This window comes from Eschscholzia californica, unplaced genomic scaffold (assembly GCF_041429995.1).
Source record: "Eschscholzia californica isolate CP2 unplaced genomic scaffold, dmEscCali1.0.p SCAF_3, whole genome shotgun sequence".
In the NCBI taxonomy this organism is placed as follows: domain Eukaryota; kingdom Viridiplantae; phylum Streptophyta; class Magnoliopsida; order Ranunculales; family Papaveraceae; genus Eschscholzia; species Eschscholzia californica.
In genome coordinates this window covers 39079903-39096137 of record NW_028238420.1, presented here as the reverse complement: position 1 = coordinate 39096137, position 16235 = coordinate 39079903, and the positions used below count along the sequence as shown (strand labels likewise).

The 16235-nt window shown below is 35.0% G+C and overlaps 1 protein-coding gene across 15 annotated transcripts; it reads left to right on the top strand.

Moving 5' to 3' along the window:
• The first annotated feature begins 2882 nt into the window (after positions 1–2882).
• LOC147550151 (protein ENHANCED DISEASE RESISTANCE 2-like) lies at positions 2883–9596 on the top strand. 15 transcript variants are annotated; one of them, XM_086667149.1, is made up of 22 exons: positions 2883–3169; positions 3228–3469; positions 4318–4392; positions 4493–4546; positions 4624–4689; positions 4783–4847; positions 5013–5143; positions 5218–5267; positions 5351–5451; positions 5612–5704; positions 5819–5883; positions 5970–6041; positions 6202–6348; positions 6444–6727; positions 7115–7175; positions 7298–7473; positions 7625–7726; positions 7999–8049; positions 8134–8277; positions 8580–8675; positions 8757–8858; positions 9155–9596. In XM_086667149.1, the coding sequence occupies exons 2-22, from the start codon at positions 3317–3319 to the stop codon at positions 9245–9247; spliced, it is 2181 nt and encodes a 726-aa protein (XP_086523275.1). In that variant the 5' UTR covers positions 2883–3169; positions 3228–3316; the 3' UTR covers positions 9248–9596. The 15 variants fall into 15 exon arrangements, with proteins under 15 accessions (XP_086523275.1, XP_086523273.1, XP_086523277.1 ...); XM_086667147.1 differs by having other exon boundaries at positions 5612–5707; XM_086667151.1 differs by having other exon boundaries at positions 2887–3178; positions 3245–3469; positions 5354–5451; positions 5612–5707.
• Positions 9597–16235: the final 6639 nt, after the last annotated feature.

Sequence of the window (16235 nt, the reverse complement as noted above, 5' to 3'; positions counted from 1 at the left end):
TTCCACCTCACTTCCCTCTCCACCACTTATCTCTCTCCACCTCACCTCTCTTTCCAAATCATCTTTCTCTCTCTCCAACTCACCTTTTTCTCTCTCCACCTCACCTCTCTCTCTCCACCTCACCTCTCTCTCTCTCCACCTCACTCTATCTTCTCCGATGAAGGTCGCCGGCCGGAAAATTTTCCGGCCGGCGACCTTCAACCTAAAAAAAAAAAAAAATTTTTTTTTTTTTTTACTCTCTCATCTCCCTCTCTCTCTAAAAACTCCGGCGAAGGGGGTTTCCCTTCGCCGGAGGATCTGTTCGTGAACAGAGCTGTTCACGAACAGATCTCTGTTCGTGAACAGATCTGTTCACGAACAGCTCCTGTTCGTGAACAGCTCTGTTCACGAACAGAGAGAGAGGGAGATACTCCGGCGAAGGGAAACCCCCTTCGCCGGAGTTTTTAGAGAGAGAGGGAGATGAGAGAGTAAAAAAAAAAAAAAAAAATTTTTTTTTTTTTTTTTAGGTTGAAGGTCGCCGGCCGGAAAATTTTCCGGCCGGCGACCTTCATCGGAGAAGATAGAGTGAGGTGGAGAGAGAGAGTAGAGAAAAAGGTGAGTTGGAGAGAGAGAAAGATGATTTGGAAAGAGAGGTGAGGTGGAGAGAGATAAGTGGTGGAGAGGGAAGTGAGGTGGAATTATGTTTGTTTTTTTTATTTTATTTTGAAAAAAGATTTAAAGGAAGGGTAGTTAGGACATTTCCATGAAAATAGGGGGTCATATTTGAATTTACGAAAAAAAGGGGGCCATAAAGGAAGCTGGTCACAAAGTAGGGGGCCATATAGGAATTAACTCAAAAGAAAACCAAATAAAAGGACTTACCTAAGATACATCAAATCAATAGATCCATCTGCTTTTTAACTAAACGACTAATTATGATGACCCAGTCATTCTTCATATATTACTAACGATCCTTAAATTAGTTGCGCAAATGATTCAGAATTTATATGATAACATTAATTACTTAGTAATGGAAAGAAAAATGATCTAAAGATCTATTATATGTTGACAAATAGTCCTAGCTTAGGATAAAAATGACAATTAGTCCAATTCGTGTTTGGACTAATTTTATTTTTAGGCTAAATTATGGGGAAAAAAACTATAATAAGTCAAAAGTCTAAAACCAATTTTCTAGACCAAAATACTTCTCAACTTGTGAATTTTCGTGGATCCTCGTAATGCATTATGAATGTTCATAATGTATTGTGATCTGTCTTGTTTTAGGTCTTCCTTTTATGAGCACTCATAATTTAGTCTGAACGTTATTACGACAAATATCATATTATGTTCTTCAGTTCTAATACAAAATCTTTGTTCTTTTTGAATCAATTTTTGGTTTCGTACAATACGTCATGACTGGTAATAATACGTTATGAACAACAAACGATCATCATGATTTTTAAGGTTTTCTTTCTCTCTAAAAATTTTGTATTTTCATAATACGTTATGAACTTTTGCTACCTATATATTTGTTCTTAATACAATTTCTCAGTGTGTCATTTTTATGTGTGTCATGAATAATGTGGAAGGACAAAAAGGTCATTTCCAGTCTGTGGTCTCCCGCACATGTTTTTTACGAGAGAAAATCACAAATCCATTTCTACACTTGAAAGGCCGCTGATTTGAGGAAGAAAGAAAAGTTTGCGGGAAAAAACGCCGAAAACACAAAAAACACCCACCAAACGCACCCCTCATGTCGGCGTCGTCGGCTGGCGATGGACAGTGACGTCTTTCTCTACCTTTCTCTTCTATTCTCTTCTCTCTCTTCTTTCCCTCTCTCTTCCCTTTCACTCTCCCCTCTTTTCTTCTCTATCTTTCTATGTCTAACTTCCGGCGAAGGGGTTTTCCCTTCGCCGGAACCGTTCGTCTGGGAAATCAGGCGGGTTTCCGGTGAAGGGGGATCCCCTTCGCCAAGATTTAGTGAGAGAGGGAGAGAGGATAAGAGGAGAGTGGGAAAGAGTAAAGACAGAGGATAAAGAAGAGAGAAGATCCAATCGGATTTTTTACGATGGTCGCCGGTACTAATGGTGGAAGTCGCTCGAATATGGTAGAGGTCGTCGGAGTTCTAGTGGAGGTGAGAGGGGAAGAAGAAAGAATACAATATTGGAAAATAATTAAGGGTGACATTTGGAGGAAACAAAAAATTTTGTTTCCACCCAAAACTTATTGCCTCGAATATTTTTCTTATTTCCCCAAATCACCCACCACTTTGAAATAAACTTTTTGACTTGAAATTTAGTTCTTATGTTGTGTGTTTGTGTCGTAATAAAAATTATTTTTCTATAATTATGCTTGTATTATTATTTCTTTTTCAGGAAATTGGGTCGAAACCCATTTTTTATTTTTATTTTTATTTTTGAAGGTGAATCTCATATTTTATTCTTAAGTTAAAAAGACAAGTTATATTTTGTGTGGTTAAAAACTGAGAATTTGTATTTTGTTAAAACTCCAAAAATTTATATTTATTTAATTAAAAACCTAATATTCTTTACAATCGTTGTTGTAACTCTCTCGCAAGTCGTTTCATTCCTTTTGCAAGCTGTTGCAAATTATGAGAATACATATGGAAGTGAGACTATAAAAATTGAGTAAGCTTTTTAACGAAACAAAAACATTTTAGGAAGTTTTGACAAAATTTCTCGTTTTTAGAAAATTATAAAATACAAAAGGGAGGGTATTTTCGTCATTCAAGTTCTATTTTCTCCTGCCAATATCTGATTGGGAGATTTTATAGGGCCCCCTCATTTTTGTTAAAAGGCCTCCCCTCAGTGATAATTTAGCAAGTAAAATGGTTCATGGGGAGGCCTTTTAACAAAATTGGGGAGGCCTTATAAAATTTCCCAATCTGATTTAATCATATGCGCTAATTCAGTTACTTTTAACAGAGGGCGAAGAAAACAGAGAGGAAGAGAGAAAGACAAGTAAGAGAGAGAAAGAAGAGAAAGAGAGAGAGATATATAGATTATAGATAGAGAGAGAGAGAGAAGATATACAGAAAAACGATTCTCTGATTCCCGTTCAAGGGATCAGAGGATCATTTAACCCATTGATTTCCGTTCTTATGTTGTTGTGTTCATATCTCCAATTTCATTGTGATTATGATTTTTAGCAGAAATTTTAAAGGTTCCAAGTATTATTAGCTTCTGATTTATTCATTGTGATTATGATTTTTAGCAGAAATTTTAAAGGTTCCAAGTATTTTTAGCTTCTGAAATCAGAAGCTAATAATACAAAAGAAACAGGGAGGGGGGGAAAAAGGGTTGTGTGATTGTCTAAAATGGAGGTGTCACAAATGGATGGAAGAATGGAAGGATGGTTATATCTAATTCGTTCTAATAGAATTGGATTACAGTATTCTAAGAAACGCTATTTTATCCTTGAAGATCATTACCTTAAGAGATTCAAATCAATACCACTTTCAGACAAAGAGGTATATATATGATTTTTATTTCTAGTTTGCATGCTTAGTGATAATAAAACCAATCAATTTAGTGGTTCTTGATTTCAATTTCAATGAAAATGAAAGAACCCCATGTTGTAGAAATGAGGTATCTTCTATTCCCATGTTGTTGATACATGAAATCCATGTTGAAACTGTAACAATTAAGCCATTATTTGTTGAGATTTTCTTTTACTTCATTTGGAATCTCTTTTTCTTCCAAGAATAAAAGATCAAATTATCGTATTAAGTTTATGGTCATCCAACTCAAAACCAATTGACAATTTGGGGAGAGAACCTGTACATTATATTATTGGTTACTGGATCGCCTTCTCCTGTAGTCCCATGTGGGACTATTTGTTACATACAGGATTTGTCAATTTGATATAGGGTCATTGGTGACCAATATTTGTTGAGATCTTTTTTTGGGGTTTCTCCATTTTCTTCCCTTGTTAATAAGAAATAAATATATGTTTTTTTTTAAATTAGCTTTGACCAAAAATTTTGTAGTATCTCTAAATTCTCTTTGTTTATCTTGTTTTGAGTTTTGGGTAATTGAGGTTTTTTAGATTTTTCTCCATACTCTTTCACTTGCCATACAACAATAAAGAATAAATGGATCATACAATTATTCTAGATTATCTCATTACATATTTAAAGTTTGGTTATTTGACACACTCCAGTAAGGACCAGTTTCTTCGATTTACTTTTTGTTGTGTTATCTTTTCTTCATGTTGCTTCAACCTTTTTAAGCCATTGGTGTGTATAGATTACGAGATAATTATTGTTCGAAATTCTCGTACTGTTGTATTAACAATGCTGATTACTAAAATTTCCAGGATCCAGTGAGAAGTGCAGCCATAGATTCCTCCATTCGGGTTATGGATAATGGGAGAGAGAGCATTCATAGGAAAGTATGTACTTCGAGGCCATGTTTCCATTGTACTATCAATATTTTCTTACTTTTGTTGTGGTTCGGATTAGAATATGACATTTGCTTTTGAAATTTTATAGGTGGTTTTCATTTTTACTCTTTATAATACATCGAATGACAATGATCATCTTAAGGTGGGGTAAATTTGTGATAGAAAAGCTACTTGTTCTTTTGTTTCTTTGTTGGATTCTAAGTTGTGGCTTATTTACAGTTGGGAGCTAGTAGTCCAGAAGAAGCAGCGAGTTGGATTCGTTCTTTCCAAGAAGCTGCAATGAAGGTTTTGAACCGCTGACGTCAACTTGGTCCGACTTGAGACTACTTGTTTTCGTCACGAAAAACTAATTTTTTTTTCTTTTTTGTATATTTGCAGGAATGTTCAGTCACCTTGAGAGAGAATATATTGGCTTGTTCCAAGAGAAACTGGCAATCCTTTAGGTAAAATTAGATGTAGCAAATTGACCAATTCCCGAGGAATAGAAATCGGAGAAGGTGTATGGCATAAACTTATAAGAGAGTCTAGACCGAGTGTGGATGGCATAAACTTGTCCTACAAACATGTGTAGATTTGTCTGCCAACCGATTACCATTTTGTTGTTTCAGGTTAAGTCGGTCGAAGACAAGATGCCATACAAGTTCTATAGATTGGACTCTTTGTCCATCTACAAACCAGGATTTAGTGACTTCTGATGTTATTGCTCCTTCTCCTTGGACAATTTTTGGCTGTCAAAATGGTACTAGTTAAAGTTCTTATTTTCTTCCAGGAATATATGAGCCCACATGCTTACTTTCTAAAATTTTAAAACAGGATTACGACTATTTAAAGAGGCGAAAGATGGTGATTTCTATGGGAGGAAGGTACTTGTCAAATTTGATGCATGAATCGTATTATATACTGCTAAAACTATGAACTTCTTGATGACATATGTCCCTATTCTCAGCAGTGGGATGACCACCCAGCGATAATGGCAGTTGGTGTAGTTGATGGAACTTCAGAGGCCATATTCCGGACACTTATGTCTCTTGGTCCATCAAGATCAGAGTAAGATTGCTGAAGCAACTCGAATTATTGACCTGTTTAGTTGTTTTCTTACTTTTAAGCTTTAATCTTTTGAAAACTTAAAGTCCATTTGACGGTATTCATTTATCATATAGTAATGGATTACATCTTAGATAAAGTGTCTCATAAGATATGTTTGCAGATGGGACTTCTGTCTTGCACGAGGTAGTGTTGTTGAGCACCTTGACGGTCATACTGATATTGTTCACCAGCAACTTAGCAGCGATTGGTTACCGTGGTCTGATTTGGAACTTTTCTAATATTTGTAGTTAGATGTTAATATGGTTCTTAAAAAGAGAGCTTCTTGTAGAATATTGCTTATAAATATATATTGTGGGTAATCTTTTAGGGGGATGAAACGAAGAGATTTACTATTACGACGTTATTGGAGAAGGGAAGACGATGGAACATATGGTAGCTTCTATTTAAATGACATTTTATTCTCTACAATTTGGTTTATCGTTGTTAGAAACTAGCTCACTTTGAGTTTTCTTTTGCAGTAATTCTTTATCACTCGGTCTTTCACCAGAAATGTCGACCCCAACATGGCTATGTTCGTGCTTGCCTTAAAAGTAATGTATGCCTTAGATTTGGGATTTATAATGTTGCTGTTGTTCGTCTCCGGGGCTTTTGATTAATTCCTTGTTACCAATATACAACTCGATTCTTTGTTTCTTTGTGTTCATTTATACGTTAAAATTTACTAAATGTGTTGTTTTAATATTCTTGAAGGCGGAGGATATGTTATATCTCCTGTAAACCAAGGGAAACAATCAGTTGTGAAACACATGCTTGCTATTGATTGGAAATTCTGGAAATCGTATCTAAGATCATCATCAGCAAAATCTATAACAATTCGGATGCTTGGAAGAGTTGCAGGTACTTTACAATGATTAAGAGCACATATACTTCTTCTCCTTGTTGATGTTTGGATCACATTCTGAGTTCACTAACCGTGATTTTTTTCTTTACAGCATTGAGAGAGTTGTTTAGAGCCACAAGCGGAAAGTACCCCGATTCTGATTTATCTTCAGGACTCTTGACCAAAGATATTTCATTGTCTCATAGCGAAAAAGAAGACATTAAAGTTGAGGTTCAAATCCAGAAATTAGAAGAAGAGGTGAAACGGTCTTCTGTTTCTGCTAGCCTTGGGGGACTTAACGATGTTGCGGATGAGTTCTTTGATGTTCCTGAACCATCAGAGTTGCATTCTGAATACGGGTGGACTTCAGATACAAGTGCAGATGCGCAATCACAGGTACTTACTAGGTGGTGTTCTTTTGTTATCCAAATTCGACTCGCATGAGTCTGGCTTGTCTGAATTAGACTTATCTGATTTTTTTGAATCAGAGTTGTCTGATCTGACTTGATTTGGTCAGGGACACAATAGGCATTTCAGGTTATTTTTAACCAATGGGTTCTTAACTTAAATTCATTGTATGCCCAGCTAAAATGTAACAAAAATCATCCCAAGTCAGCCATTCAGACGAATCAGACACAAGTCACATAAAAGCGCTTAATTTTAAGTTTGTCATAGTGCCATTACCATTGTTTTGGGCTTCAAAAACCTAAAGACTTGCGGTCAGAAAAATGTTAGATCCTTCTTTTCTTCATGTTTGCTCGACATTTTGCCTTTGAATGACAGGATATACGCCCGAAGCTTTCATCAGCAGCCAGTTTTGTGAAGAGGTTGCATGATCTAGCAGGTAATTCCTGTTTTACTGAATTTTAGTTATTATCGAGGAAGAACATTGTCAGGTTCAAAGTTTTTCCATTTCCTCTTAGAATTTGTTTTCTTTTAAGTGAATTAGACATGTTCATTGTGCAGTTCAGAAGAAAGGTTATATAGATTTACAAGACTTAGCAATGGAAGACACTCTCTCGTGTTGCTATGGCACTACACTTCCAAAAGACGCCAATTGTAATTTGCCTTGCAGTTGGACCACATCAGATCCTTCGACATATCTTATCCGTGGCAATCATTATCTAAACGACCAGCGGAAGGTACTAAAACTAGGGTATTGCATGCGTGTGTGTACACATTCACTTTTTTGGGTCGATCTTATTTGATATATCTAAACTAATAGAACGGCACCGGGTTCTGTTTAGTTTAGTTCCTTTCTCATTGTTTGGGCTTATGCTTCTTGTTACCCAGGTTAAGGCAAAAGGTACCTTGATGCAAATGGTTGGTGCCGACTGGCTAAGATCTGACAAACGAGAAGATGATCTTGGGGGACGTCCTGGGAGCATTGTTCAGGTTTTACCACTTTTATATCCTGCCCACAGAGTTCAGCTATCAATTTTATACACCATAAAGTTATTTTGTCACAATTTTTTTCATCTTTGTAAACTCTGGTCAAAATTTTACCGTTAAAGCTTTGCCCAAATTTTCATGTGATTAAGAGTTCTCTAACATCTACTCGTTCCGAAAATAGTGTTAATGAAAAAAATATATTGACGGTCACTAAATCATGTTCACGGGTGCCCCCACATAGTTTCTTCTCATAATAGAATATTTGAATCATGCAGAAATATGCCGCAGAAGGTCGTCCTGAATTTTTCTTTGTCGTAAACATTCAGGTAAGATATGTTTATGTTATTTTTCATTCTCTAATAGGACAATGACTAGCAATATTCTTACCCTTTAACCTAATCATGGATCAGGTTCCTGGTTCAACTGCATACAATCTTGTTCAGTATTACATGATGAGTACTCCGGTCGAAGAAAATCCATTGTTGGAGAGCTTTATTAATGGAGATGATTCTTATAGGAATTCAAGGTTTAAGCTCATACCATATATTTCAAAGGTTAGTATATATAGAAACTGAATACTTGATAATATCGAATAACCAACATAATATGTAAATCTACGAACATCCGCCGAAGCACTAGTAGGCTAGCCCGGTTAGTCTACTAATGGTAACCTCTAGTTGGGCTAATAGTACAGTGTCCCGGGTATTATTCTACTTAGTTCGGGCTTATCTATCCATTACAGTATTCTGTTATAACCAGCCAGTTGAAATTCCTGGTCCTGCTGACTTCTTGATCTGCCTCTGTACAACGAAGAAACGGTATAAAACCTAGGGCTTAACTTGCTGATTTGTCTTAGGGGTCATGGATAGTAAAGCAAAGTGTTGGAAAGAAAGCATGTCTCATCGGTCAAGCACTTGAAATCAATTATTTTCGTGGAAACAACTACTTAGAGGTAATTGTTACTCTAAACTCTAAACTCGAAAGAAGAACTCTTATATTCTTACTTGCTAACTTAATGCTCTGAAAAATTCAGCTTGGGATTGATATTGGATCGTCAACTGTTGCACGAGGTGTAGTCAGTCTTGTTCTTGGCTACTTGAACAATTTGGTTATAGAAATGGCATTTTTGATCCAGGTATCCTCAATTATATTTCAACACTATGGTGGTGTTTGTTTTTTTTCTCGTTGTCTGATCTGACTCGTCTGAATGTTAATCTTATGAAACTAAAATGGACCCAAAATAAACCATCAGCCATCCATACGTGTTCGGACAAAAAACAAACAAGCTGTAATCTGACTTGAGTAAATTCAGATATCGAGTCAGATATAAGCTCTGACTCAAAGAAAAAACTAACACCATTTAGGAACCAATTATACTTTCATGTTTTCTAAATGGTTTTATCTTTATGACCCACAATGTATCTAACTCAGGCTAATACACAAGAAGAGCTACCGGAAGTTCTTCTAGGAACGTGTCGATTCAATCATCTAGATGCATCAAAAGCTGTCTCTATAGAATCATGACTGTAACCAGGCAAATGATTCTTCGCTATCTTCTTACGAATCTCGCATGTCGGCTGTGAAGCTTACTCTCATGTCATAGTTTGATATTGTATATGTTTTACTACAAATGTTTGTATTCGAAGTTATTTTACTTGATCAATAGCCTAAAAGTTTAAAGCACTGTAAGTGTCATTGTAATCAGAGAAAGAATGGCAGAGAAAAAAAAAAAACTATGTAAGAAGATAAAGAGAGAGAAATTGTTACTTTGACATTGTTGGAGAGGCAATATATGTGAAGTAAAGATAATGTAACCCTAATCAGATAGACCATTTTTCAATTCATTACAATATAATTTTCTTTTATTGACAAAGGAGATATAACTTCATTAGTGGGTGTGTCTCAAGGAGATAGAGAGATGAGGGAAGAGTCCTAAGAACCCCAAATAGTACAAGATAAATAGTAGGCGGCGCCCGGCCAAAATAGTTGAATATTCAGCTTGATAGTCAAGTGTCGTGACTCATACTTTTGATGATTCTGATCCACCAAACAACAAAATAACGGTAAACCACATAAGAGAACCCGCATAATCTTTGGTTTGCAGGCAAGGATGATAATGATCCTGATCCTGATCTAGTCTCATATTTTAAATCATACTTTCTGATAACCTAAATATAATAGTGGGGCATTTAGTTGGACTTTCCCTCTCTAAACCCTCACATGGAGGACACTGGAACGTGCAGCCGTGCAGGTACAAGAAATGTTGAGTTGTGATAGAATTGTTTGATGGCTGTACCGACTAAAGTTTGTCGGTTGACCGTATTGGCTGACCGTATCGGGTCCTGCAATAATGGATTGTAAAATTTGGCTTGGGGAGAGCGCCTGAAGCAATATTATGAAGGCGCCTGTAGAATCACCCTTTGTTAAAAGGCATCACCTTCCATCCCTGGTCGTGGTCAAATAAAACGGTAATCCGGTTTCGGGTGGCTCGTTCAAACTTCAAACCCACATCCTTTTTTTTTTGTTGAAATTTCAAACCCACAACCTACCCGTAGGTGCAGTCAAGCTCAAGCCACTCACATTGTTCTTTTGTGTTAAACATTTCATTATGTACAAAGATCCTGACCGTAGATCAATGGTGTGAGATCCTGACCGTTGATCAATGATGTGCTGCTTTTGGCCTGTACAATTTTTGGTTGGGCGTACAAACCTTTGGTCAATCAAATTTGATCTTAATTTTTAGATTTAAATTAAGTTAACTGAGAGAGGTTAACTTAATTTAAATCTAAAAATTAACATGCATGTCTTTTACCTTCTATTCTTTATTGAGTCCATGGGTATATAGACCAAAATCAATTTGATAATAGGTTTATAGACCATTCTTCTTAGATTATGGATTTTTGGTCCTTTTACAATAAGGGCATAAAGTATGGATAATTTTTTTGATATTACCCAATGTATCCCAAATCTAAAAACCCCGGGATATTTGAATTTTCGAGGGTTTTAGGAAACTTTCCCAAAACCCGTGGGCGTGATTTGGGGCGAATCTATAGAAGGCGAAACAGAAAGTGGCTGTCACTCTTCATAAAGACGTTTTCTCTCTCTAAACCTACCCAATTCCTATTTTCATCCAAAATCTTCTGAAGATCGCGACTATAAACCCTAAATAGATCGTATAACCCAGAAATTTTGCATCCTTTAATCTTCTCCATTCATCTTTTACATTGAAGAACCTCTTCAGGTGAAAAGGTAAGCTGGTTCATAAACCCCTTTTCGTTATGAAATCGATTTAAATCGAAACGTGAGGTTCTTTCAATGTAAATCGTTATAAATAGTTGTTGCATGTCAGTTTAACTTACTATTGAAGAGGATTTGTTGATTTTGGTAAAGATTTCTCTGTAGATAGGAAGTTTCTATTCGGTTTAAAGGAGATTCAAACAGATTTAGGGTTTTTTCGTTCGTTCTTATTTAAAAAAAGGGGTACAAAATCGTTTTTGTCTCATGAATAATAGATCTTTAGATGTTTTTGAAGAAAAGCTCGACATTAAAATCTTTAGTTTTACTTGAAAAACCTAAATATTCTTTTTAAATTTTTATTTCTGTTTCATAATAAGATAACTTTGTGTTATAAAAAACATATAATTTATGGAAAATGAAACCATAATTTGTATTTAGGGTTTAATGAAATTTTTGATCTTGGTTTATGGTTTAATGAGATGTCATTTTTATTGCAGCAAAAGGTTTTCCATGGCACCTAAAGGTAAATCTAAAACGAATGTTTCTGAAGAAACAAGCACATTAAGAAGGAGTCCTATGAAAAGAAAGGCCACTGTCGAAGAAGTAGTTGTTAAGAAGAAATCAAAAACAAAAGAAACATCAGTATCTGAGGTAATGTATTTTGAATTTGTTATAATTTATTGATATTTTGAAGAAAAATTGATAAATTATGATTAACATACATATATGTTTTGATCTTTTAACAGTTTATGCCTCGTTGTATATACAAATTTGTGATATACCTAAAAAATATTCATTGTCTGTAAAATTTTCCATCATGTTAAGTAAAGTATGCGTACTTTTACATGATTAATGGCTGATAGTTTACAATTGTGTTTTTTTGTCATATTTGCAGGCTGGTGGTAGTTCTAAAAGTTTGAAGTTGAAGGACAAAGGAAGCTCTAGTAGGTGGGTTGATATAGTAGGGGAACAGAAATTAATACCGGAGCAAAAAACATCGGCACTATTCAGATACACCCTCAGCAAACCAATAGAGTTGATCAATAGCATACGTTCCTATATGACTGAAGAAATGAAGGAGGAGATTAGCAAAACTCCTTTCAGTCAATTGTTTGATGCTATGGCAGAAGGTACAATATTAAGGGAGAATTATACTAGTCGTCCTACAATTGCCATTTTGGATGTTCTTTGTCGATATAAAAAATCGACAAAGAAATTTGTTATTGGGGGTATTGAGTTAGAATTCAAACCTGAAGATGTATCTTTGTTGTTGGGAATGCCCATGGAGGGTTCTGAGTATGAGGCATTCCCTAAGAAAAATGATCTAGATCCTTTGAAGTGTGCCTTCTTGAACAAGTATTTCAAGGAAACACTGGAAGCATCAAGAAACAAAAATATGGGTCTCTCAAGTGCTGTTGTTGGGAATGCACTTCAGAAATGCGTGAGGAACAGTGAACCAGCAATAGAATTTGTTGGTCTTCTAATTATGATGTTTTCGGCGAGCTTCCTATTTGCTACTTTGGCTGGTTTCACTGTATTGCCTAGCATTTATAAGAACATCCAGTCTAGAAGAGCAATCAACAGGGTGTCATGGCCAAGAGCCATACATTCATATATGATGGAAACGATCGACAAACATTCAGAAGACCCAACCAAAGCATCTGGTTGCTTGTTACTTTTGCCAGTGAGTATTCCTTTTTGAACTTCATGTCATATAAAATGCCTATTATTTCTTATAAAGTATGAATAATTTTCATTTCTTTTTTGTTCCTGTAGTTCTGGGTGTGCATGCATACTAATCTGTATCCGAAAAATGCACTGAATGAAACAAGATACCCAAGGTTCTTGAGGTGGTCTGTGGATGGATTTAAGAATGGAATGGAAAAAGATCTAGCTGGACTTGAACCTGAGGAGGTAAAATTGATTATAAATATATTGTATTTCTTCTAAAAGTATAGGTACTTTATCATAAATTTAATTTAATTTCATAAGATTGGTCGAATGCATATACAGAACACTCTATGATTTATGTAACTTCAAACATGCAGGTTTATGAGGATGTTGTGGATGATGTGAGTGAAGAAGAGAAGAAAATGTTAAAGTTTACTGAAAAGGTAGTTGTGGAAATACCTTTTGATGAAGAGTTGAATAACATGGAGATGATGGAAGCCCTCAGTAGAGAAGTAATTAAACAAAGAGAAGAATTAAAGAAAAAGGATGAGGAACTTGAAAGTTTGAGAAATGAAGTAATACAATTGAAGTTACTTTTGAAGACTGAAAAGAGGGAAGAATCATTGATGGATGATTATCATAATGAAGGAATGGGTCGAGATAATGTGGACAAGAATGAGGAGGTAGATAATGTTGGGGGGAAAGATCATGTCAATGATGAGATGTCGGATGGAGTACAACCTGATGATAAGGTTCAGGAAGATGAAAATTTTGAAGAACAACAACAGGAAGGTCAGTAATTATACATACTTTTACTGTATTCGATTATAATTTGTGGTAAATTATGCATACTTTATAGAAAATATTATAATCACAGGAAAAATGATATATAATTTATTTGTCAATTTTTTGATAAATCCATTTTTTTTACATGATTGTTGTTGTCAGATGTAGATGGAAACGTGCCATGCACGGCCATTGTGTTGGTGCCTAATGAGGAAGAGAAGCATTATAGTTCAACTCCCAATTTTGATTTGGGAATAGATTTCACAAATGCACCCGACTTCAACGACGTTGTTCAAGTTGCACAAACCTATCAAGAGAATGCTGAAACAGATAGACTCATAGATGATGACTTTGTCCAGACTACTCCAACATCAGTAAAGAAGAAGAGAACAAAATCAAAAGCTGTTAAGGGTGGATCGGACAAAACAGTTGATCAGGTTGAAACACCAAAACAGAATTCTCTTATTAAGAGAATCAAACAAGCTCCCAGAACAAGGAAACTCACTGAAAAGGCCGAACCAAAAGAAAAGGCCGAGAAAGAAAAAAAAAAAGGAGATTGCGAAAAAAGAAGTTGTGAATGTTGAAGAACAAGATAAAAAGGGGAAGGGAGTTTCGATTGATGATGATGAACCACTTAGCAACTGGAAGAAGAGCAAAGTTTGGAAGAAAGTGAAAGACAATGAGAAGGGTCTGCTTGAGGAGTTCAACCAAGGAGTGAAGATGAAGTAATGAATTTGAAGTTTAATACTTGTCTTTGACTATGTTATGAAATGTTTTGTTGTTTGTGTTACATTATGATGATTGTAACAAACATAATCTGTTATATCTAATATAATATAAATATTTTGCTATAAATTCATTTTTTAAACTAACAACAATTAACATGCAGAACAATTGTATGGGAATCAAATCTGACAAGTGATGTTAGAGGAAGAGAGGTGAATTGGCTTATGATGAACTGTGAAACCGATGCTCAGCTTATAAATTGGTGGTCAAAGCATCTATCTTCCAAAGTTTTAAAAGGGGCTGGACAAGTGTTCGTTCTCGCTTCTGAATTATGGGTAAGTTTTAATTACAGAAGTCATAATTTCATAATAGATCAGTTTTTATGTGTATAAATTACATGTTTTGTCAAATAAAAAGGTTAGAATGATAATAAAAGTATGTATACTTTATTAAGTATATGTGTTTTGTCTGTTGTAAAGTATGAATACTTTACTGGACTGTAACCGTTTTGATTTATAGAGTATGTTGTTTTTATTTGACAGACAATGATAAATTGCAAGTCAGCTCAGTCAAACATAGACCCCCACCTATCAGATCGGTTAATAAATGAGGCTGAAAGAGGGCTTATATCTTATATAGTTGCTCCAATGTGTCATTCGATGAGTACAGATGTCAGTAGGGGTATTCATTGGACTTTGTTAGTATTTGATTACTTTGATCAGTCTTGGACCCATTACAACTCGTTGTTCTTTGACATAAAGCTCCGTAAACAATGTGAAGAAAATGCTGCAAGATATGGACAATACATATTAGATGTGCTTCACAAAACAAAATATGTGAGTCCTGAATTTAAGAAGAAATGTAAGATTTCGAAGACGCCGTATGATCATCAACAAGGAGAAAAGTAAGTACATAATATTTCACAATTTTGTGATTACTGTAATGCATACAGATAGTTACATAGTTTATAAATTATTTTGTGGTTTCATATTAAATGTTATATCAATGATTGACAGTGCGGATTGTGGACTATTTGTTATGCTTCATATGGATTTAGTATTTATGAAACATTACAAATGGGCAGTACCGGATGAATACCTTGCAAGAGATTGGATTGAATTAGCTCAGCGTAGAAGAGCGGAAGTGACGTACGAGCTATTGAATGAAACCAGAGATTTGTGGAAAAAAACTTTAATATAGTTTAGATTAAAGTATGGTTTTATGTTTTGATTTTTAAAATAGTTGTAATGAATTATATTTGCCAGTTTGAAGTATAAAATATTTGGATGGGAACTGTAATTTTTAATTAAAATTTCATATTTGTTGAAAAATGTCTGAAATTTATCAAGTTTCTTCCTTTCATTTATTACACAAACATGAGTAACGTGTTGATAAATAACGTGTTATGTACTAAACACGTAAAAAAAATGAAATAAAGTACGGACAACATGAGGCAAAGTATGAATCTTTAAGAATAAATAACAGATAATTTATGAAACAAAACAAGAACTTTTAAACAGAACATATATGTAAATTTAAAGTCTGTAAAAACTTTAACTAATTTGCACCAAATACATCAATTGTACTGTATTTTGTGTAATTGGTGTTCTAACATATTAACCACATATGTTAGGCAAGTATAACCTTTTGATAGAGAATAAACTTTTGATAGAGAATAAAGATAGAATAGTGAAACAAAACATAGGAAAAAAAGATTGAATATTTGAAAATTATGTGGATTGAAAGTGTTATGTAACATATTTAAATACATCAAATGTTTACCCTACATGTTTTGCGATTGTGGTATGAAGGTTGCTTACACCTACCACATATCCTTAATTTTCTTGGCATATTTCCAGAGTTCTCGATCCGTACTGTTCTTGGACGACCTGGTCTACGACGAATCAACGGTGGGAGAATTTTGGTAGCTTCATAAAAAATCCTTGGTTCATCAACATTGGATATAGGCATTATATGTTCCTGGTAAGTCTTCACATAAGACTCCGTTGTCCAAATAGGATCGTAAAAACAATCTTGTTGGTCTTCAGACAAGCTTTTAATACACAACATTGCGTGTTCACAAGGAACACCA